Consider the following 25,148-nt stretch of genomic DNA (forward strand, 5'->3'; position numbering starts at 1 on the left):
ATGCCATCGTTGCCACAGACTCTAACGTTATTCTAATTCAACGGCGCTTCAAAGCATATTCTCTAAATTTTAATGAGGCTATTCGTAGAGGTCGTGAGCGGTCATATCGCTGGCAGTATGTACAACATATAAGTATGTGGAATGCGAATAAAATAAATTTTGCTAATTTTAACGCAGCCTCCTATTAAAAAATATCGAATACAGTCTGGATCCACCAATTAGTCACTGGTAATTATAACACAATATTTTGCAGTTGGTCGTTTTATTTTAACATCTTAACCTAATCATATTGCAAAATAAATTTACGTCTAAGTTACTCGTCTTACTAGCTAGGAGGAAAACAAGCTCCTCTTACCAATTAGTGAACACATCTGAGGTAGGAGAAGTACCGGAACTTCTCTTAATAAATTTGACACAACTATTAATAAATGTGTACTAACATTCAAAGAAAAAAATCGCCTGAATTTTAGAAAGAAAGTTATAAAGAAAAACGCATCTAAGAAATTGTCAATGGCTACAAAGCAGATTTGATCTTACAATAAAAGCACAGGGAGATGCTATGATATTAGCAGTAAGAACTAGGCATAACTTCTAATTTCTTTATCGATCTAGATTTTCCCACTATCATTCCACAAGATCTGGGGCAGACACAAATTTTCGTTAAACATCAAAAAAGTGTATGCTAAGAGCCAGCCTCAAACTTTTTGCCTTTAGCATAATTTTGTACTTCTCCGTCCGTTTACCGGACACAACCATTATGATTTGAAGGTTTCTAGTCTTCTCTAACGTTTAGTGAATGTCAGTGAGTACAGAGAGAGAAAGTGAGAGAAGATTGGACGGAACACAAGAATTATACCATCTTCGACTCGCAAGTTCTCCGTTCGCCAAAACTTTGTTCTCTTGTCAAAAACTTACATTGAAACAACAAAGTGATCCAGTTAAATTCAATATTAAGGGAGTATGTCTACTCGCTTTGATTTCTGACAGTTGTTTAGTCAATTGGAGAACTAAGTATACTTTGAAGTCCTATTCTAGAATAGATTCTAAGATATAATTTCAATACTTCTGATGGATCGAAATTCTCTCTTTAGTCTCAAGTACAAACAGAACCCTGTTTAAAAAAAGGAGTTTCAAGTGTTTTTCTCTCTTTATCTTAATCAAGAGTGCCTAAAAGAAATTGTAAATATATAGAGTTTATAAGGTGGTCGCTTTGAACGACAAGAAGAATTACAGCATCAACAAATAGGTCATTTTCTCTATCGGAATTTCCAGCAATCAAGCCTGCATTACCTATAAAGGTAGGAAAGCTTGCTTCAATACCCACAACAAGTTAAATATCATTTGATTTGTGAGGTCAAGCCTTGCTAGTAAAATATTAAAAGGAGATCATTGCATTCGATTCATCAACCTCCTTATAGCAGGCTAATCCAAAATGACACATCAAATAAATAGAATTGGACCATACAGCGATATTTATAAGACAACTTTAACCAAAGAACATAAAGGATCATCCTTCTGCCATATAAGAAATATCGCTGTGAAAAAATAAAAACACTAATCAAGCGAACAAAATTGCCTTTCAGCCAAATGCCAAACATTTGAAGGAAATTTTTCATGCGCCCTTAATGTTGTCACCGCATAATCAACAACCCGGGAGGTCCACAGGTCAGCCAACTACTAAGTATCCCTCACAGCAGCAACGGCGGTCACAACGGCATAACTGTGCGCTCGTTTGAATTTCATTCCGAAAGCAATTGCTAAGCCTGCGATCAGGGAATTGGTTCACACAAATTAAATCAAATGTGGAAACTCGTAAAATAAACTCGTATGTGTGTATTATTAGGGTAGGACTTAAAAATCAAATAAACAGTTTTTAGGTTTTTTAAAGGTCAACTAACGATGAAGGGTGACAAGGGACAATTTGTGTGCTCTTAAAAGGAAAGCTCATGGATAAGATAGAAGAAAAATTTGTAAATATCTCTGCAACAAGATTTGGTCATTACGTCGCTAATGCAAGGGTACTAAATTTATTATAAATTATATTTATGTATATATATTAGGGTAGTTCTTAAAAATTAGATAACAAAATTTTAGACTTCTTATAGACAAGTGCATATTCAAAGATAAAACTTAGAAATTTGGTTCCAATAGGATTTAGAACAAGGACAAAGGGTCAAAATTTAAGTGTCTGGTGAACTTAAGACTAAAAACGTTACCCAAAATAATGATGTGTTTATACAAGTATATTGGAGTAAATCGAAGATTGGAAAAATTAGTTACGAGTATCTCTCCGACCTTAGTACCTTATATTATCTACTATACCACCAAATTTCGTAACCACCCTATTATGTATCTGACTATCTACGTTAGAATATTTTTTCTGCGCGCCTCTGTGTGCGCACACAAAGAGTGCCGCCAACGATTAAACTCATTTATTGCCGTTTGCACAACTTTTGGACATTTAATGCAGACTCACCAACACCAACAACACTACAACCACCAATGGTCACTACTATCAAGGTTTGTAGACGATTTGAACTGGTTTCAATAACCAACAACACACCTTTTCAATTTGCCTCAGTTGTTCTTCGTCTATTTTTATTATTTTTACATGCGTAAAAAGCAATGCCACAGGACGCAGGAGCAGCTACTGCTGCTGCGGCGAGTTATAAGAATGTTGTAGCTGATTAGGCGTGAAGCGCAGACATTGCGGCAGGCAGCGCTACAACTCCATTTCGTTTGATATTCATTAAATATGAATCTCCGCTGCCAACTGCAACTCGCTCAGCATTTGCTTTAATTTATTTCGCTCCGTCATTAACAGCCAACACCGCTATTGCAATGTAGCAAGGTTGGCAGGCGTTACCACTTGCGGCGCGGTGTGAACATTTGAGTGCAGCCAACACATTAAGCACAGCACTCAGCCTACCGCCCCGCATTTTAAGAGCAACGAAATAATATAGGTGTGTATATGTATGTGTGTGTATATTTGTAATAAAAATTTGTTAAAAGCAGCAGCGCCTCAGCCTCCGCACCACATCTATGTGGCGTTATCTTCTTCTTTTTCACCGCTTGGCGATTGAATCTTCGGTTGCAGTTGTGTGAATTGGGTGTGTCCGCTTGCCACACAATACGGAAAATGCTGCGTCAAGGTTGACTCACTCACTTGTCCAACACACCGTCACATCGGTAGGAGTGTTCGAGAAAGGGCGCCTCTCATTGCCTTAAGGGCGGGCGTGTGTAATGCCAGTCAGTCAATGTGTGTGAGTTATGCTGCACTTTGCGGCATGCCACATACCGCATGTTGCATTGCAAATCGCTCTTAATCACACAGCTGTATATACAATTTCGTTATGCTTCGCTCGGTACTTCAGATCGCACGCTTATTTGCGTCGTCAGTCCTCGAAGACGCAGGATTTCATTTGCTACCACCTTACTTACATACGGCAGTATGTGCTGCATTGCAGTCGAAAAGGTGTGTATTTTCGCGCAAAAGTTGGAAATTGTAGTGAAAGAGTGAATCTTTGCCATTCACGAGACGCGCCTCTCAACAGCTGACGCCCGATTGTGCACTTAAGTGTGGGCGTGCGTAACCCCTGGCTTGTTAGTTTAATGAAATTATTAATGGACGGTGATAATTTAAGAGCGTAAGTGAGGAAACTACGGCTTAAAGATGAGGCATGATAATTGAGAATATTTCTTTTTGACACTTCTTTCGCTTTATTAAAGATATGTTTGCAAAAGAACTGAGGAGTGGTGGGCATTTAATTTTCGAACTCAATAAGTTCTTAAAAAATTATGCATATAAATTTCGACTTAGCGCGATAAAATTAAACTTTTTGAAGATACATTTTTTGTAAACTTCTTTCTCGACAAAAAAAACACACCGAATCCTATTGTTGTTTACCTACATTCATCTATTGTAATTATAAAAAATTTGGATTTTTGGATTTGAGACAGTTTTAAGCAGAAAAATCTTTTTCACCGCTAGGCACCTTTTCTCGGAGGTCCTCCTGGCTACGAGATCAAGGGTACAAAAAAATTTTCCAAATGAATCGACGATTATTGAAGTACATAAAATTCTGTAAATAAATATTTGTATACCCTAAACAATTTATACAAAGTTTGCTACGAAATTTCTAACTTCCAGAAGGAAACGTCGGAGACCCGATAAAATATATATAATAACTTAGTCGATTTAGCCATGTCCGCCTGACTGTGTAATTACGCGAACTAGTCCCTCAGTTTTTGAGATATCGATCTGAAATTTTGCACACGCTCTTACTTCTCAAAAAGCTGTTTATTTGTCGGAACCGCCGAAATCGAAGCACTATAACGTATAGCTGCCATAAAAACTGAACGATCGGAATCAAGTGCCTGCATGAAAAATTGTTTCATTTGACGATATATCTTTACGAAATATGGCATGGATCATTATGGATCTTTACGAAATATGGCCGAATCGACTCTCCACGGTCTATTCGGTCCAATATTATCCAATAATGATGCTGGGTCTCAAGATGGGTGATGGTGTTGCGAATAGTACGCTCAGTAGGTCGATTATGTTGACCATAAGTTGAGCGAAGCACTCGAAACACATTCTTTACAACGCGTGAATTTTTGTAATAAAGTTAAGCAATTTTTAGACGTTGTTCAGCGTAAGTCTTTCTACGATGAAATGTCAAACAATACTGTATTTTACATGAATGACACATCAAAAAGGGGTAGTCACCAAGACCAAGGCCTCGTTTGAGTCAAAAAGAATTGTACTATAAAGACACACTTTATTTCATGTGAACCAAATATAAATTGAAATTTTAATGCTTCTACTACTTTTTATCAACTTAATCATTAGTTAAACTCTGCCAAATCGATTAAAGAAATGTGACGTTGCTCCGATTTGAGGCAACGCTGTGAAAGGTACAAATATTATTGCAACATATACAAATATACATATAAATAATTATAATATATATAAGAGTAATTGACTACCTACGCTTAGCTAATATATTAGATAAAAGGCAAAACGAACATGCAAAGCAGCTTTTCTTATCGTGGAAAATTCAGAAAGTTACATTAACGACTCGCATTGTTTAGATGCGTTGCACATATATATACATATTTATTGTAAATATGTGTGTTTTTACAAATATACATTTGATATAATATATCATCTGTTCCCTTATCAGATATGTCATCTTTGACGACCATTAACATTCTTTCAGCAAGTGCACACAAATTAAAAGCACAGCCCGAAAATGATCAAACAGAGAGAAAGAAAACACCAAGCAGTCAATAAACAACTTTGAAGAGAAGGGCAAGCAGACAGATTTATGTACCTTCTCTTAATACGTGAGGAGTTGTCAGTTGCAACATGTGTGCCACACGCTTGGGAAATTCTTCGCTACAAGACACTACTTGACCGCTGACCGGCCGCGACCTGCTGTCTTCTTTCGTAGCGAAATTTTGTCTTTTTGTTTGGTTTTTTTTTTAAGCAAAAAACTCATGAATATTTGTTGGTCGCCTAATTTTTTAATGTTGGCTTAATGTAATTTATTCATTTTTTCTTAATCTTTACATATATTACTGCTGCTGCGCGTTGTCAAGCCAATTAGTTTGTAAAAACATTAACAACCTTTTCAAACCCAAGGGAATGCAACTACATATATATGAATATGTATACATAAATATAAATATGTAAATTTAATGTGGCATTGTTGGCACGCTCAGCGCAACTTGCATTTGGACGCGCCTGGAGGGGCAGCTAGTGCCAGCGCCCCTCTCTGGGCCTAAGCCGCAAACGGCTACTTGTATTGCATTTTGTTTTTGCCCCTAAATTCCAAATAGTCCCACATTAGTTGCGCTTAGCCGGTGCTCAGTTATATTAAGCACTACGCGTAATTTGCTCCCGCCGTCTTTTCAAGTGTGAAACGCATATTTGCTTTGTTCGTTTAGCTAGGCGCGTTCTTCAAGTTTTATCTGCTGGCATTAGAAGTACTAATTTGACTATCTGGTGGATTACTAATATTGTCTACAGTGTTATAGAAAATAATGAAACCTATGTGTTGTATAAATAAAAGAGTACCCTAGTCCAATCCGATAGTTGGAGGGAAATTGTGCTTTTCGAAACTCATTTATTTACGATGAAAAAGCGAGCAACACTTTCATAAACGGTCTCGTTTCTATTTTCTTCTTCTTTTTATCTGCTTTCTCAAATAGACGGCAACAAACCAGCGAACTCTATTCTCTTTATCACACCAATATAACCTACAGAGAACTGTCTAATTATGAGGTTCCTGACAATTTCAAAGATTTTCTAGGTTTAAGAACCACAATCGCTTTCAGAAACCTTTTATTTTATGAATTAATCCGGGTTTATATCTAAACCTGTAGTCACTCCACAATGGTAGTTAATTTCAATAATGGTTGTTTATAACATAATTAAATAATTTTGATTATTATATTATATCTTATAGTTATAAGATTCCTCAATGTTCTGAAAGTATGATTAAAACTATTTCGACTAGTAAGTTTAACAAGCCTTCATTAAGGTGAGATTGATATGATATGAAAGTGGAAATTATCAACAAGTGTTTGGAAATAGAACAGCAATCACTGAGGTTATATCATTATAATATTTTCTTACGGCAAGTCCAGGAAACAAGCTTTTTCGACAATGTAGAGAGAAAATTAATACTTATTATCTTTTAGAGACTCTTTACAACAACTTGTTTTGGTTTTCATTAGAGTTTTCTGAGACTGATCCACGACCTCATTGATGGAAGATAATTTGACGAAGGCCTGTAATGATAATCCTGTAATTGATAATCCACGATGAACCTCACTTGAATTTGTTTTTCAGTTTATATACCGTCGTTATCAGAATATTTTATTAGAAAAATAATTTTCTATAATTTTTATAAGAATGTATATCAGATCAAGGTGTAGCTTATCTTCAAAACATCATTACCGATAAGCGTTCTATATATTACATATAAATTTAAAAAACAATCATGCAATAGAAGCCTAAGCTGGTCATTTACAACACAAAAGATCAGAATATACTTATTAAATGAGTATTTTCGAAACTACTTGCATATATGGAAGAAAGGTGAAAGATTTTTTCTCGATTTTATCTGCTTAAAAGACGAATTGCCAAAAAAATCAAGGCAAACTTAGCAAAGCAAGTGCTTAGCAAAGTTTAGTAGCTTTTCAGAGTATAAAAATGTGTTAAGAGTTTAGATCACTTATACTACCAAAGCCACTACCAACCGATACACGCTTTAACATAATCATATATAATATTATGACTCGTCGAAATGTACAGCGTACGATTCGGATTATTCACTTGAACTTTCAATTCTTCTCCGACGTTTTCATAATGATTCGAAAAGATTTATATTTACTTTCCTTTTTTCTACCCAACACTGTATTCCAATTTCCATATTTGTATTTAACATTTTGTAGTTACATTCTTTCATTTAAAAGTAAAAGATTCTCATAAAAGCATTTGAATAATACATGGAAATATTAAAGTTAATTATAGCGAAGACGTCGCTTTACACCCTCCATCTCCTTTCACGTTCGGCACTTGGCTTAGCGGCTCAGCGGCTCAGCGCGCATGCCGCGACACATTTTCTCTTACTCACCACTGCGCCATCGCCTCAAATGTGCCTCAAGTGTATAATTAATGAAATGCAACCGCCCTCAGTCTCTTGCCCAACTTTAAGCCTCTCTTCATCTAACTCACCTGCCGGCTGACGAATGCGTGCCGCTTGACGCCTCAGCGTGCAAGCGTTGCATCGTTGCAAATGCCGGTATTTTTTGATGGTTCTGCGGTGATAAGACCACCAAGTGTGTTGGGTAAAGAGAGTTATTAACTGGCAATTTGCATAAATTTTACGCAATCACATCAAAAATGTACATGAAAACAACAATAAAATACACCCAAAAATACGGTGTGTCGTTTGCATTTAATTAGAAGGCATTTACTCACATATACATACTTACATTTCGGCAACATTTCTAAAAAATTTTATTATAAGTCTGATTTTGTTTGTCGTAAATATATGATTAAGTGCTTGAGCTGGTGGGAAATGTGGCAGTTTTGATATTTTGAATATCTAGCCTTGTGGTCAATAATTATCCACTTAATTTAGTATGCCGTTAAGTAGTGGATAATGCAATTATCTACCTGTTTGTATTCTAGACTTAATGGGTGTAAATTTTTTCATCAATATTCATTTGGTGGGTTTAAAAGAGTGATTTTGTTATCTTCAGTATGGGCTTCTCACTTCGACGATTTTTCTAATTTTACATAATTTCTCTAATCGCTATTATTCAGATTTGCGACGTATTTGTTTGATTCGCCATAAACAAGCAACAACCTCGGCTACAAACTGAACTTCTTTGTAACATTGAAATAACCCCGGTGTTTTGCCATTGCTTAATGAATCCATCTTGCTTCTGGCTCGGGCATGTTCTGAGGCGAGATCCAGAGACAATCACCTATCACGCTAACGACTGGGCGACCCGCTCTAACTTGAAGCAGAAATTTGGATATCAAAATATGCAAGGTCCAAAAAAATTGGAGTCAAGTTCGGAGGTTAGCACAAGATCGAAATAAATGGAAGAGACACATTATGGCCCGTTGCACTCCGTAGTGCCATAGAATAATATATAACGGGCGATCCAAATAGAGGTAATTTTTTCAATAGCATTTCTTTGACAGATCACGCGTGTCAGCTGTTATGTTATTTTTATTTAGTATTGCTTGACATTTTATCGTGGAAAGTTTACGCCTGAACAACCTTTACAAATCGTTCAACTTTTTTACGAAAATTCACATTCTGTAAAGAATGTGTTACGTTCGCTTCGCTTAACTTTTGGTCAACATAATCGGCCTACTGAGCGTACTATTCGCAACACCATCACCCATCTTGAGACTCAGCATACATTATTGAATAATATTCGACCGAATAGACCACGTCCAGCACGCAATGAAGAAAATATAGCGGCCGTAGCTGAGAGTGTACACGAAGACCGTAGAGAGTCGATTCGGCGCTGTTCGCAGCAACTCGGACTGGCGTATGGAACGACTTGGCGCATTTTACTTTAAGATCTTATATTGAAAGTGTACAAAATACAACTTGTGTAAGAAGTGAAGCCGCTCGACCTTCCCAAGCGACATCGCTTTGCTCTATGGGCTTTTGAAAAGTTCCAAGAAGATACAAGATGCTTTCGAGCCAAATTTTGTTCAGCGAAGAGGTCCTTCTCTGGCTTAATGTAAGCAAGTAAAACTGCTGCATTTGGGTCGAAGAGCAACCTGAGAGAAAGAGATTAAAAAGCTGCCATTTCATCATGAAAAAACAACGGTTTGGTGTGGTTTTTAGGCCGGTGGAATGAATCATCGGTCCTTATTTCTTCAAAAATGATGCCGGTGAGAACATAACTGTCAATAGCGACCGTTATGGCGCCGTTGATAACCGGCTATTTGATGCCTGAAATTGAAGCTCGTGATCCGGCAACATTTGTATTCAACAAGACGGCTCCACTTCCCACACATCGCATCAATCAATGGATTTATTGAGAGAACACTTCGGTGAGCAGATAAATTCACGTTTTGCGCCGATCGATTGGCAAATCGTGTGATATCATACCGTTAGACTGTTTCCTATCTATGCTTTTATCTTCCTTTACTAATCTATGCGGACAATCCCGCTTCGATTCAGGCTTTGGAGAAAAACACCACACGCGCCAGTTACCAGTCGAAATGCTCGAACGAGTCAATTTAAATTGGACTCAATGGATAGACCATCTGAGACGTAGCCGCGGCTAATATTTGAGAGAGATAATTTCCAAAAACTACATGTGAAAGAATGTTGTTTCGAATGATAATAAGCATTCCGCATGAAATTTGAATTTTCTGTGATTTTATCTTTAAAAAAGTAGGGAACCTCGAAATGGATCCTATTTTATATACGAGTATGTATGTACATATGTTGAAGACTTATGAAAACTGAATTCAAACACAAATTCTGCAGGATAGTAGTTTGCAACTGTAACACCCACAGGGGTTAGCTGGACTCGATTAAATCTTGGTGATATGGCTAAAACAAAAAGGTTATTTGTGATAAAATCCTAGTAATTTGTATTCATAGAATCTTTCGATACACATATCGCGCGCCGGTAAGAACTTTAAAGATTAGGATAAGCAAGCAGCTTTTGGCAAATTGCAGAAGACAAAACGAACTCAGCCACATAAATAATGTTGACTGCCGAGACTTATTTCTATAGTTTGGAAATCGCCTCAACATAGTGTTAAGCCACATCCTTTTGGTAACGATCCGGTACGAGCATTTTAATAAAAATCTCTATTGTATTCAGGCAAGTATATGTATTACTTTAATGTAAATAATCTCACATCTTTTTGCATTAACCTACCCAAATTGCCCGACCTGCTTCCAGATCATATCCTTGAAAGTTCTAACATCCGAAAAATGTTCCAATAATGACTTCTTACACCCCTGAAAAACCAGACTGCAGTCCGCGCCGGAGCGACCTATTGACTCAGCATAGAAATATTCATTATCCGCATGCTCTGACAGTTCATCCACCGAGGAGGAGGGACTACAATGAAAATTCAAATTAGAAGCCTCGGCAAATCAGTAAAGAAACTAACTTACGTCAACAGTATGTGCAATAATTCGCCAAATAAGCCATTACCGTAATGAAATGGCGTCTCTGCGGCCTCACAAATGCTCTTCAATACACAGTCGCGTCCCGAAGGTGCAATGCTACAAAGTAATAAACTGACACTTAATTTGTTTACTTAAATATATATTTTTATAAGTGTGTACCGCTCCGCTAAGCCCTCGAGCGCTTTGTAGATGGACCACCTATAGCTGGACAACACCTTACGATTCTCACTCAAGTGTTGCTCCCAAGCGGCATAACGCTTCCACTCATCCGCCTTCGCCAGGAAGCGTTCGAATTTCGTCATTTGCCGTGCCGTGAATGGCATGCGTGTTATGGTAAAGAGTCTAGTTACGTTATCAGGTAGAAAATATTCGGCTTTGAGTACATAACCGGTGGTCATGGCCTCGTACAGTAAATCCTCCAGGGGTATACCAATACCTGCTATCCACTGGAGCGAAAAGTGTAATTTATTACAGTTGTCTTGCTTCTCCTCTCTTTTCTGCATCGCCTGCTCTACTAACCTGCACACGCGTCGGACTGGTCGGTGGAAATATCAACGCCGGTACCCAACGTTTCTGTCGCTCAGCGATGGCACTTAATTGGCAACATTGCGGTTGCATGACATTAAATATTGCCAAAAATAGTAAATAAATTCGAAAACTCATTCCACTTTGTATTTATGAACTGTACAGGTTCTATTCGATATCAATATCCATGCGCTGTTCAATACGGAATGCGGCACTTTGGCGCAATCAAAGTGGTAATAACCTCGAAAATCCTAATAAAACGTTGCCATAGCTGCGGCCGCAGAAGCAATCTCTAAGCTAAACCAAAGCAGAGGCCAACATGACCACGCTAAATGAGTTGTTGACCCAGTTCAGATACTTTTACAGCAATATACTTAGATAGTACATGCATACATAGATATGTGTATAGGGAAGTATATAGTTTCTGTTAGCTCGTGGCTTCGCTTTGCCGTTGTATTGAATCTAGTGGTAAGCTAATGAAAATTAAAAGTTGCTTAGAACACGCCTGGCATGGCTATGTAATTAACACATCGTTGATGATGTCGATCCACTACCATCTACTCAGTTCCTAGCGCTCATTCTAGTGCTACTTCTACACTAAAATATAGCCCTAGAGTATATGTAGGTATATCAACTCAAATAGTAGCAGTAAAGGGGGTCTAACTTTGGATATAATCGAAAGAAAACATAGATTATACTTATATTCACCTAGGTGTCTTAAATTTGGACCAAATTCAATATATCAGTTCTGCTCTTGAATCATTAAATTAGTGACCGGTGCGGGTTTCGCTTTAAGGTTAAGTTTAAATCTTGGAAAACAAAATTCTTTCTGAGATGCACCATTTATTCGTTTACTTGCAGGAATTCCAAATTTAAATATTTACTATCGTCATTGCTCTTCGAATTGTGGTTAACTGTAGTAATCTCCTCCGTACGGTCTAATCTATTACCACTGAGTCATTGAATGATATACAGGTTTTCCAATAAGAGTGATATGATTTTTTTACAAAAAAAAAAATAAACTAATTGTAAAAAAAAATGCAAATGTTTTTTAATTAATGTGAAGTACGATCGATACAATTAAGTTCTGAATGTAACATCATTCAAACGGCCTCCACGTCTTCTTATACCGGAACGAAATGGATGAACCCAATTTTGAAGTAATTTTTCTACTAAATCAAGTCGTATGTCATGAATAGCATGTTCGATATTGACCTCCAAAGCTTGAAGAGTGTCTGGTTTATTTCTAAAGATCACTGACTTCAAATAACCCCACAAGAAGTAGTCTAATGGTGTTAAGTCACAACTGCTTACAGGCTTTTCAATGTCACAATTTCTTCTTATTGGAACCAGGTGTGGTCTTCCAATTGCGGCCATAAAAAGTTGGTAATCATCGATTTACACCGCTCCCCATTGACAGTAACGGTTCCAAAATCGTCATTTCGAAGCAAGTACGGACCGATGATTCTACCAGACCAAAAACCACACCAAACTGTCAATTTAGGTGAATGTAATGATTGTTCATGAATATCTTGTGGATTTTCTTCGTACTAGAATCGACAGTTTTGTCTTATTAGCACTTGTACATGATGTAAAGAAAATGTACGCTCGAAATTTTCAACAATTTGACGACAAGACGATCACAAGTGGACGATTACGACCATAATAAAAGCAAAAGCGCACGAAAAGATGCAACTGAAGAACGATTATTTTGAAATTGAATAATTTGTAAAAGACACTTAGAAATTATATCATCCCTAATAGAAAACCCGATATATATATATATTTATATATATATATGTACATATGTATGCATGTATATATATGTATGTTAACTGTTACTAAGAACTTTGCATTTCGGTCTATTCAGAGGATTTGTTCATATTATTTATTGTTATATGGAGGCACGAAATATAATCGTTTTAGTTGATTTTGCTGTAAGATCGCAGATGAAATGAACGAAAACAGTAAGCCTAGGGTAAAGTTGCTAATAACTGCATTATAATATATTCAGTTCTAACACACATTCCTAAGAGTATACAGGATGCTACGTCCGGGCTAAATATTTATAGAAAGCGTATTGAAATGTCAATTTGTTGGTTTACAATGAAAAAGAACGTTATCTTGCATTCATAATTGCTTGAGAAGAGTGAAAATGGAGAATGAAGCACATGGGAGAAAAATGTGGCTGCAAGTTATAGGTCACTCCGAAAGGATCTATAATGAATTTCAGGGCCAGAAATGTGTTTTTACTTTTTTTATAATATTACACAAGAGTAGAAACAGATAAATATTATTAAAATAGGCAATAAATATTAAAATACGCAATTCGGTTTCTAAACACCTTTACCATTTCATTAATTTTAAGCTTCTCAAGCTAACAAGATATCAATTTAGAATTCCTCTGATAAAATTTCTGGATCTACCGATGTCCTAATACAAATTAAATGAGCTTTCAGTTAGAACAATCTCAACCTTTTATTGTTAGAAAATAGCAAAGCTGCATCAGTGAATGCTTAGCTAACTTAGGTCAATTTTAAACTTTGAGTCAACCTGACAAGCAGCCTTCCGAAGCTAATGAAATATCACCAAACTTTCCTTATTTTTCTCACTATTGATTTGAAATATGTTCTGAGTCTTCTCAGCTTTGATTTGTCTTCATCGGATGAGTATTAGGTTACGTCAATAAACTACTCAACAAGCTAATGTAATAGATACGCTTCCTTTAACTATGGTATGAAGCGGTATGTAAGGACAACTACCGAAATCCATGAAATTTTTCTTCTTTGTTGTTATTCATTACGGATCACGGAATTTCCGAAAATATGCAACTCGTCTACAAGGCAGAATATTGCCGTATAACCGTAACTTATCGACGTTAACACATTTCACCTGCCTAAATCAATGTTTGATGTCTCTTGTCGCACCCTGTATGTATGAAAATTGCACAAACTAAGTGCAAATTGTATGGATTAAACCAAAAGATGTACTGCAGCTCAGTTTCAAGTCAGCAGTTCATATTACAATACCTTGAAAATTCTACAACCGCATAAATATGCTGTTTGTAAGACGCCGAGAACTGCCGATTTGTTTATTTATAATTTGTGTAGCGACACTTTGTGTGAAACGCGTTACAGAAGCTCTCGTTGCATATCCGCGAGGAAGCTCCCAAGGCGTAAGTCAGCTTAATAATATGCTTTGCGCCAATTCTTTTCCGACTAACGCTGAGTTTCTCTTTTGCTCTACACAATCGACAGTACTTGGCAGCGTTGGCCATGCCGATTAATCTACCGAATCGGAATGTGTATATGGCTTTCAATTTTGAGGCCAATTATGGATTTCCAACAAATGACTCCTACTACTACTGGGTGGACCGGGTAATACGTATATTATTAAACACATATATATCTTATTGCTATCAACTTTCTACTTTCACGCCGCCCATCACCTAAAAGTGGAACTTGGATAAGGAAGATGTGGGCGTTGGTAATAATGTGACGAATATTAACAACCTACGTCGAAGCATCGGTCAAATCTATACACGCAACGCTTTCTACCGCAGCATTGTCGGTTATCTGGATTATTATGATATGAATGGGACGGGCTGTCTGTTAAGGACAATTTGCGATGTGTCCGCTTCCAATTTGGATGAACATAATGGACTGCTCGGCAGTATTTTCAAAATTCTCTTCATGTAAGTGAGTTATATACGAAATCATGTGTGTGTGTGTGTGTTTGCTTTGTGATAAGGACACCGCCGCATGCGCAGAGACATTTCAATTGTGCTCTGATTACTCATTTGGGGCGCATTTCATTCGTGTTAATTTTTTCTTTTTTTTTTGGTAATGTATAATAGGCCAACGACATCAGCCCATGAAAGTGAACATTCACTCGACAATGTGGATACTTACGCAGCTGAGGCGCATGGACACAGTGGTGATTGCGCGCAATATGGACAATGGTGTCCGCACGGACTACTTGAGCTGATAACCGAATGGTTTTAGCTAAGATTACGTCAAGGAAATACACGAAAAAATAATGTAAATGTCATTTAAATTATGAGTTCGGAAATAATTTGTTACTTTTTTGTTATGCTAATGAAGATAATATAAATAATTTAGAGTACAGTTTTTTACTTAGAGTGGTATATGGTTTTGGGTTCTGCCTCAGAATAAGAATGTTACTCAATAGCTGAGACCAACTGGATTTACGAACTAGTGCTATCATAACAGCAGCTGCCACTATATTTGAGGAATATTTTAGAAAACTACAGTCAAACAACGTTTTTTATAAAAGGAAACAAGGAATCTGCTGCAATTTAATTTTTCGAATCTCATTGTTCTCAAACTATCAGCCATAAAACTCTACATCGTAAGTGATTAAATTAATATAACTTACTCTATGCTAGTATTGCACCAAACTGAGTGATATTACTCGGTGAAGACTGCCGTCTAGCATATACCATAGTTGACTTAAGCTAAGGCTTAGAGCCCGTTATTATTCTAACAATAGATAATGAGTTTTTAAATATTAACATGATAATACAGTCTATGATAGTTTTGGTTTGGACCAGTTATACCCCTAAACCCTCTAAAAATATTTTAAGAATTCATTTTGATGTTACAACCAGCTCAGCTCCAAATCCTAACACACTACCAACATAGTACACATTCTCAAAAATGACTTTTCTTTGGTCGACACGTTCGAGATTTGGAACTGGGTTATAACTTTATTTGCATATTTTTATATAACCTTCTCAAAAGTGAAATTTTGCCCCATACTACTCTGAAAACAAAACACCTATGTTATTTCCATTAAAATTTCTACCCCATCGAATTGCTCTAAGTTGGTTGCAAAGAGAGGCGAAAGAGCGCCAGACCGCAGACGGCCGCACTTAGATCATCATTAAGTTTATTGTGGTCCCAAGTGATAACCAATTAAGCCTTGTCCAGCAACTCTAAACCAAAGCAGTTTTGTAGTATGCCCTAAGTTGCTAATATTCCAGGACCTATTTCTTTACAGTTCATTGCTTCAAGCAACCCTTGAAGCAGCAGAATGGTTTAGGACAGTTTAGGTGAATTGTATTACTGGCTGCCCACGAGTGAATCACTTATCTGACTTTTCATTTCATTTTATTCCTATGTAAACCAGATGATTTTTAAAGAGTTTTGCTAATTGCAGCTTGGCTATTCACTAGAAGGAGAATGAATTTACAAGTTCGAAGAGAAGTCCACTATGCCAACAATTTTGGCCTGAAATTTAAATTAAATTTTAGTCATTTAATTTGAAGGAATAGAAGAATCTCGTTCCTGTTCTTATTTCACCCCTTGATCCATCAGTGAATTCGTATATTTCGTCGTTGGCCTAAAATTTTAAGCAGGCTGGCCGTAAGCATTGCATCATATTTCACTTGAAGAGCTATTCTTCAGAACCTTTGTTGGGGCAGTATATCCGAATTCGCGATACCGCTGAATTCAAGTTTCAAACTTTTCTCTTAAAGTATATCGTGTGAAGTTACCTATATACATAGGAAAGCTAAGAAGTTCGATAGTTAGACGTAACTGAATGGATGAGTTATGAGTTTTTCCCACGATAGTCGGAACTACTTAACTGATACGCACATAATATTATACCAATCAGCAAAGCCGCCTAAAGTTGTTTTTGGATGTTAACTGAGAAATAAACTTATATTGACCTATTACTTTTAAGTTGAATTCAAACTTTGATGATATTTTTGTGCAGTAATTCATTACATGCCGAAGAACAATCGCTAAAAAATATCGCAACACCCCAGCCAGAAACTTTAATCAGATCCAATTCCTGCTTAGGTATGATAGATTTAGCCTATTGAGTTTTACTTAGTTTGCTTTTCGTAACCTCAAAAATAGCTAAGTATTTTAAACTCTATAGAAAATTTTTTAATGCCATCCTTTCTACTTAAGTATTTACTTGCTTGCTCTAGCTTGCCCTAGAAAACTTCTCAACTCACTTCCTATCGCTTTCGCCTTTCTAGAGTCAAAGAGGGCGTATTTTTTATCACCATTTCAACTGGAACAATGTACGACCAATACTTCCAACAAAAATAAAACGCAAAGCCAAAGACATTGAGATTTCTTTAAGGAAACAAATCAAATCACTCAAATAAAACATGCCAGTCAAAGTGAGGAATAGAAAAAAAAACCATAAAATAATTGGAAAAATAAGTTGAGTAAAGAAACTGAAAGCCGATAAATTTATTGTGATTTTTTTCTGTGACGGGGAACAAAGGGCAAGGCTTTAAAGTAAATCAAGGAATTATAAAATTCTAACAATGCGAGGCGCATGGAACAACACAAAACATAAGAAAGAGCGCAAAAAAGGCGAAAACAAAACTCTTTTTATAAAACTTAAATAAAGGAGCACAGGAAGAGACGATCAACGAACTGCCAAAATCAAAGAAACGACGAAATACAACAAACACAGGCGCACTGATAAAACCGAATTTAAACTCTAAACGGCTGAGTTGTCCAGTGCAAACCACACAGAACAAAGCAAACACGCCGCGCACTCAACCAGCTAGTCATCCTGCGGCGCAATGCAGCTATCAGCAGTAGATGTAGCGGCAGCAGCAGCGTTTCGAAATGGAGATGCAAGTTGAAGGCTTGGGGACTGGTACTGACATAAGTTTAAGCGCATAAAGGGAAGTAGACATAGACATACACACACACAACAGCATTCTTTGTGATTGAAAGACGTCCGCGAACAATGCAAACCGGCAAGGCGGAGGCAAAGCCCAACCAAAGAAATCATAAAAAAGGGAAGACTGCACATTCAAAGGAGTCTGTCTTGTGTGTGAAAAAATATATGAAATACTTGTAAGTTAAAAAATTTAATCATTTTCGACAGAGCGCGCACAGTGCCTCAAAATGTGGCATCATGTCCCCTTTGTTTGCACTACCATTTAACCCCGGAGCCAGAATAAAAGATGATGAATTGAAAAAACGGTATTGCGCTTGTTTAAATAGCTTCGCTTTGCCATTCAGCTTGCTTAGTGTGTTTACGCTGGATCGCCTTAAAGCGAGAACTTTAGAGCGGAATGCGCTTGTCAGCGGCTGTCAGCACGGGACAATTGGCATTAAGTTCACTACATTTCACACACTCACGCAGCGTGGGGCCTTAAAGGTAGCCAAATTGTGTATGCATAAGTTACTGAGACTGACTGAAGACTGTCGGTTAGCAAGCTGTGAGACTTCTGGAAATCCTGTTGTTTCTACTCAATGCGCGTGAGACTTGCGGTCGGCAGACTGTAAGCTTTATATGAATTCAACAACTTAACCGGCACTAGAAATAAGAGATAATGAAAACTGCAAACTTGAAGTCGTAAAATTTCTAGCTTCCAGAAGTTTAATACGCAGTTCCAATCAATTCGTATTCACTCCAAATAAAACGAAATTTCTTGCAGTGAGAAGTTGCAGGAATAGTTCGTTAAATTACTTCAAAATGACAAAAATTATATTTTTATTTCAATTTGTAAAGTTTGCTCCGATAATTTACAAATTATTAAAAGTTGCAACAAAAAGACAATAATCATGAAAGTCAAGTTCAAATTATCTGCTAAAAATCAAGTGCGCTACCGAAAATAAATAAGAGAAAAGAAAAGAAATAAAGATCTTTCTTAACTCCAGAAACTCACCCCACAGAACAAAAATCTATCAACTTTAATGGTGAACGATCACATAAATGAGAAAACACGGCAATCTAAGAAGAGAATTTTTTAGATAGCCTTTATTTAGGATATCGAGGTCTTAGGTTCGAGTATCCCAAGGGTCCTTCAGTTATTGGCATTACTAACTTATAATTAACAATTCTTGCTATTAGATCAAGCTAGATCCAAAGAAATGTATTAAAGGTAAGAGGTTAGGCTTAGTGATATTGACAAGTACAAAATGTAGTGTCAGTAAGTTTTTTAACCATCGTGAACAGCGGCGACGAAGTCACAATACCACACATTATTCCTGCGTTCGTTACTATACCTAGCAACCGTTACTATACCTGATTTGACGGCAACATTAACCAGTTATATAAAAAAGGTGTTTGTTCTAAGGTCACACGTTCATCGGTTACCGCATCTCCTACAAGGTTTTCTCGTGTTGCTTCGAACATGCGCCCATGTTCTTCAGACTTAGTGTAGCTGTGCATCTTTAACTACACTTCTACAGTTAAACCTATACTCCATGATCCCTTTGAAAAGTCTGCTTTAATAAAATCAATGCCTTCACTTTTCATTCCTAATCTTAAGAAGTAACTCAGTATAAGGAGATATTTATCGTCCAATATGTACTATTTACATTTAAATTAATTGTTCAATCTCATACATCTAAATTTCGTATCATCGCACCACATATGTATTTAGGTATATCTGCACTAACTGCTCCTTCATTGTTGCTGGCCTTCAACATATGGTAGATCTAATCGGTCGCTCACTCCGACATTAATATTTAAAGCATCTTCCTTCTGTTATATTAACCAGGCAATTTGAATATTTAATAAGGCGATTTAATACAATTCATAACTAGTATTTACTCTACCCTCATAACTTAGCGAACACTCCGCACACAGCAATCTTTCAACTCGCCTATTTGGAAAAAAACCAAACAACGGTGAAAAAGTTATAAGCTTTATGAAAAAAAATCGCCGGGTGCGCGTATAAAATAACTCTACTCTGGCAACTATTGCCGTTGAACTGCTTTTTGAGTGCCATCAATCATCGGATGCTTTACGTGAAATGGTTACACACACACACACCACCCAACCTTTTCTGCTTTACCCATAGATATATGGGTATGGTGATGACTTTTATGAACTTCCGCTTATGCTTCGCTAGTGTTGCTTCCTCGACGGTTTTTCTTCCGGTTTATCCTATATATTACTCTTACATTTCGTATACGAAATTTTACAAAAAAAAAAAACATATATAATTTCCTCTGTCGTGGTGAAATAAATTTGATGCCAGTTAATGTCATCAGTGCAGTGAAAAATTTGGCAATCCATCAAAGCCACTCATCCGCTCATCTATTCAACTAACCACAGCGAAAAGTCAAATAATCTCAGCGGAAAAGTTAAATTTATGAGTTGCTTTGTCTTAGAAACTATTTGCTTTCTTTTTTTCTCGCTTTTTAGATAAGTTTAACTAGTTTAGGAAATTTTGATAATATATACTTGTACATCGATATAACAGACGGCAGAAAAAATGAGTTAGTTACTTTGATTATTTGGGGGATTATAGTGAGTGTTTGGTTAAAGAGAATAATTTGACCAGAAGGGTTCTTGATTAAAGCATCATTAGGCCTATGCTAGTTTCGAAGGAATTCTAACCAAGCACTGGGAAGTAATTCCATAAACGTAACGAGAGCTTATTATTTTCGGCGAGTACGAATCTTACCGCCCCATGGTGCCATCAGTTTTCGATCAGTTCCCACAACTACCGGTTCTACGTTACCAAAATTGCCGGAAGCCAAGGGCTGTCATTTCGATGATCTAATCATGTTTGGATCGGAAAGTAATAATTCCCAGATGCGCCGAAAATGGATACTAACGTGACAAAAGTTTACGATATCGTATTCGAAGACCGCGGACTGAAGGTGCGCGGGATACATTGGGCTTCTATAAAGGCCAAATAGGTCGTATGAAATATTAGGTGTGAAAAGTCTTTCAGCGTGATGGATGTCATGTTCGCTCACTCCGGCCAACGTCCGGTGTGTTTAATGTGGGTACCTGCTGACGACAGCATTACCCAACGGCGCTCAAAAGCACAACAGATGAAGTCAATGTGTTGATGATGCAAGGCATTTTTCAGTACCAATTGGTAGTGTGAAATGGACACACTAACCACCTTGGTAGGGTTCGAAGTCTATCTAAAACCTCTGGCGTGCTATGGATCCGACATCCGGTTACAATGCAACTCCACATTCAACTGACAAAAAGTCAGTTCTTCACTCATTCGGGTATCAACCACTATACTCACCAAAGAGCCAGTCCGCATGAGCAGGTTGGAGCGAACTCCAAAGGCCCGCGTGGTACCAGAATGAAGTCTCCAGTCAGACCTCGTAGCCAAAGCTACTACCAGTTGAGCTTCCATACTACTCTGGACTGGTAACCAAGGGTTCAACTCCATACGCACATTACACGCATACACCTTTCACACACTGCTAACGTCCGTCAGTCCAGCTAAACCCCATACCCCGAGATCCTTAAACCACAGCCACCATGAATCTCCCCAATGAGCAGATTGGACCGAAATCCAAGGGCTTTCTGCTCCTCGTGGTACCAGGTTAAAGTCTCCGGTAAGAGCTTGTAGCCTAAACTATTGCCAGTTGAGCACCCATCAAACTCAATGACTGATGACATTTGTCGCTTGAACTTCAAATGTCTTTTTATTAGAAGAAATCTCATTCAAAGTCTATAATATCAGTTCAAGCTAAGTATTATAGCACTATTTCTGACAAAACTATGCTGATATTTCGTGGTTAAGCTTAATAACAGACAAAGTGCATATAGGTTTTAGTCACCTTTTACCTTACGTGGACAAATTCTTCCCCTTGCTCGCTGGGGGAGCTCACTCCGGACAATAAGCGCAACCATAAGACCACTTCACAACAAAATTTGACGATTTTGCAATCTACTAGCTAACATTAGAAACCAAGTAATAGTCGTAACAATGAACTTTACCCGAGGAACCTACTCCAAATATAACGTAGATTTTAGTCACGATTTAGTCGACAAAAAAATACTACTTTGCAGACTTACAAAAACTGTATTTATCAGTCGGCTAAAAGTAGACTATTTTGAGAAATAAAACGTCATTTTTTCAAAACGTTCCTTCATCATTTGTAAGGTAAGTGCTTATCGGATCACCCTTGTATTTATACAAGTTTATAAACTTATGTTAATATGCGTGGGAACATTAACCAAAAATAATTATTCCATTAAAATATGCGAAATTCCTCGCTTATATGCTGCCTCGTGCTCACTTCAGGCAAACTCTGCTTCTTCTCTCGGTAAACAAGTGGAGCCTTAACCCCCATCTGAAGCTTTTTTGCAACTCTAAAACCACTTAACTATTCAAAAGTAAAATTTTGTTTGTTGTTGTTGAAGAGAACGAACGTACTCATACTCCACTCGCTAGCATAAACACATGCGAGAGTTCTCTACTAACTGTACTCTCTTAGCTGCTAGCTGCCTATTAGCACTTTAACACCTAACAACAATTGACAATTAAAAGTTTTACTCAAACATTATTCAACACTTGCGTGCACAGCAAATGCATACACGCTCACCGCCATACACTGCAGGTGTGTGACGTATTAACGATTACTTCAATGTAGCATACTTTGTGGCGTCGCAATCACTAAGCGTCCACAACGGCAGGATAGATAGATAGCTCCTAGCTGGCTGGCAGGCTACAAAAGTCTGCTACTAATGTCAGCAATCAGCGTTAAGTTAACGGCACCTGTGTGCAGCAGGATATGCCGTCCTGATGGATAATGGAGAGTAATGAAAAGTGTGCCGAAATTGGGGGAGGGCGGGAGGGTGCAACGGAAATATCTCGTGGTGCGAAGAAGAAAAGGGGGGAGTAGAAAGTTCGTTGAGCTGTATGTGATGGTGTGTATTAGTGTGTGGAGTGTTGACAACACTTTTTTGTGTCATGCAATGAGCACTTAAGAACAACAATAACAACAACAAGCATAACAACTACAAAACTCGTTAAAGCTTTGGCAATATTTGCATTTGTGGGTAAGGAGAAAATGTACATACGTTACTTATACTACCATATAGACATGTACACATACATGCACGGACACCCACACATGTGTGGGTTGTGGTGTTGCCATATTGCGCTTGGACAGCCGGAAGAGGTGAGTCGCTCTTTATTTGTTAGCATATGCTTTAACTGCTGTTTGCACAATAAAAAGCTGTCACGAAATTTCACTTAACGGTACACAATTACCGAGTGCGAAGGAAATTTAAGTTTATGTATATCTGACATTTATACATATAATATATAATTGTGCATATATATTGTATTTCGTGTGTTTGTGCCGGCATTTCAAAATGCTAACTGCTCTGTTGCCAGCTGACGATACTTACCGTTAACTACACCATAGAAGATAATTGTTGTGATTACATTTATAAAATCACTTGCATTTAAACTAAATGACTGACAATGTTGTTCAAATGCAAGCGTGTTGTTTATGTGGCACAATTTATTGAGATTGAAAAATATATGCACCCATACTTTGTGCAAATATTTTTTCTACCCAATTACCATAACGGTGATTATTGTGCATGCAATGAAAACGGAACTACATAAACTTAGCCCTAAGAAATCTTAGAACTAGATTCCAGCTAAAGTTTAGGCTGGTTATATGAGACTAGAAATAACCGTTTCGCTTCATTGTGATACCATTTTGCTGCACATATTCAAATATTCTTGAAATTATAACCTCTAGATGAATAAAAGGTTGTAAATTTCAAAATGAAATCGGATAGAATACCCTTCATAATTAAAAAAATGTATAAAGGTTATAAGTATTGATTTTGATCGTTCAGTTTGTATATATGTAGACGCCATACAATTTATATAATATATATGCTATAGTGGTCCGCTCTAGAGAGTTTATCCTGATATTGTAGTAATAACATTTCGTGCAGATATCTCGCCACATAAAATAGTTTTCCATACAAAGACTTTATTTTCATCTAATAATTTGTATAGCAGCTATATGCTGTAGTCTTCTGATCTGGAAAATTTATTTAGATATTAAAGTAGTGCAAATAAATCGTGTAAAATTTCGTAAAGATATATTGACAAATAAAAAGTTTTTCTTCAAGAACTTGATACTACTCGTTCAGTTTGTATATGTTAGCTATACGAGTATACTGTAGTCATATAGTGCTTTAGATAACAACCCATGACAAATTTTGTGCAGATATCTCGTCAAATAAAGGAGTTTTCCACGCAAGCAGTTTGCCACGAAGTTTGTAACAACTAGAAGGGAACGTCAGAGATCCTATAAAATATATACATATATAAATAATCAGCATGACGAGCTGAGTCGATTTCTATCGTATATCACTAAGCAGTCTCTAATCAGCATTACATTTCCCATGTATCATTTTGCAACTCATAGAACATATTTTTCTGTTAATAATATGTTGTAATGCCAAAAATAGATAAAATCGGGTCAATACTACCCCTATCTCCCATATACTTAATATAAGATTTTCAAACATCCGGTTGGCTTTATACCGTATATACTTGTATTGGTCAATATGTAAGATATTTTAGCAAAATTTACTGAACGTATTATTTTAATGCTGAAAATATGTGAAATTGGTCCACGAATTAGCCAAACTCCCATATACTATATGTATATAATGATTTTCGTTATTCTAACAGATCTTATGCTGAATATTTCGGTCAGTGTGTATGTTATATACATATTTATAAAATTGAAAGATAATATTATATATTCTCGAGTATACCAGAGTAGTGCTCAGCATTTTTCTGCCCCCAATATACCCTTTATAGTGATTTTCCACTTCCCATCTCTCTTTAAACCGTTTAGGTTGGTCAAAATGTGTGATATTTTAGTAAAATTAAGTGGACAAGCTTTCTCAAAAATTATGTGGTTTAGTGCTTGATATGAATGTAATTAGACCTTAGTCCAAATTGAGATATGTCTTAGCTGAGGATAGTGATAAAATGTTCACTGACGGGTAGTGGAATATAGTAACACGACTAACTTAGAATATGATCTATTATATAAGTTAATAGATACAAATTTTCTTATAACACATTCTTTATTTCATCGAACAATGATTCCTGAATTCTCTCTCGACATTTTTAAAATAAAGTTGTGCCAACACCCCAGCACCTGAAGT

The 25,148-nt window shown here is 36.9% G+C and overlaps 2 protein-coding genes across 2 annotated transcripts; one reads left to right on the top strand and one right to left on the bottom strand.

The window, feature by feature from the left end:
- Window positions 1–10,424: 10,424 nt before the first annotated feature.
- On the bottom strand, window positions 10,425–11,527 carry LOC106622656 (uncharacterized). Its single transcript, XM_014241903.3, has 4 exons — window positions 11,220–11,527; window positions 10,860–11,146; window positions 10,686–10,796; window positions 10,425–10,629 (listed from the first exon to the last, which is right to left on the bottom strand). Exons 1-4 carry the CDS (start codon window positions 11,361–11,363, stop codon window positions 10,440–10,442), a joined length of 732 nt encoding a protein of 243 aa, XP_014097378.3. The 5' UTR covers window positions 11,364–11,527; the 3' UTR covers window positions 10,425–10,439.
- A 2,717-nt stretch (window positions 11,528–14,244) lies between these two features.
- LOC106622657 (uncharacterized) lies at window positions 14,245–15,288 on the top strand. The gene is made up of 4 exons (XM_014241904.3): window positions 14,245–14,400; window positions 14,483–14,602; window positions 14,681–14,919; window positions 15,082–15,288. The coding sequence occupies exons 1-4, from the start codon at window positions 14,281–14,283 to the stop codon at window positions 15,227–15,229; spliced, it is 627 nt and encodes a 208-aa protein (XP_014097379.1). The 5' UTR covers window positions 14,245–14,280; the 3' UTR covers window positions 15,230–15,288.
- The last annotated feature ends 9,860 nt before the right edge of the window (window positions 15,289–25,148 follow it).

The sequence above is a fragment of the Bactrocera oleae genome, chromosome 6 (genome assembly GCF_042242935.1).
Source record: "Bactrocera oleae isolate idBacOlea1 chromosome 6, idBacOlea1, whole genome shotgun sequence".
NCBI lineage: Eukaryota > Metazoa > Arthropoda > Insecta > Diptera > Tephritidae > Bactrocera > Bactrocera oleae.

What these genes read in the sequence shown, in the direction of transcription:
- LOC106622656 (XM_014241903.3), bottom strand. Translation starts at nt 11,363, where the DNA reads ATGAGTTTTCGAATTTATTTACTATTTTTGGCAATATTTAATGTCATG. An exon ending in CCAGTCCGACGCGTGTGCAG is followed by an intron (nt 11,147 to 11,219) that starts GTTAGTAGAGCA and finishes TTTTCGCTCCAG; the next exon opens with TGGATAGCAGGTATTGGTAT. An exon ending in CTCGAGGGCTTAGCGGAGCG is followed by an intron (nt 10,797 to 10,859) that starts GTACACACTTAT and finishes ATTACTTTGTAG; the next exon opens with CATTGCACCTTCGGGACGCG.
- LOC106622657 (XM_014241904.3), top strand. Translation starts at nt 14,281, where the DNA reads ATGCTGTTTGTAAGACGCCGAGAACTGCCGATTTGTTTATTTATAATT. An exon ending in CGCGAGGAAGCTCCCAAGGC is followed by an intron (nt 14,401 to 14,482) that starts GTAAGTCAGCTT and finishes CACAATCGACAG; the next exon opens with TACTTGGCAGCGTTGGCCAT. An exon ending in ACTACTACTGGGTGGACCGG is followed by an intron (nt 14,603 to 14,680) that starts GTAATACGTATA and finishes ATCACCTAAAAG; the next exon opens with TGGAACTTGGATAAGGAAGA.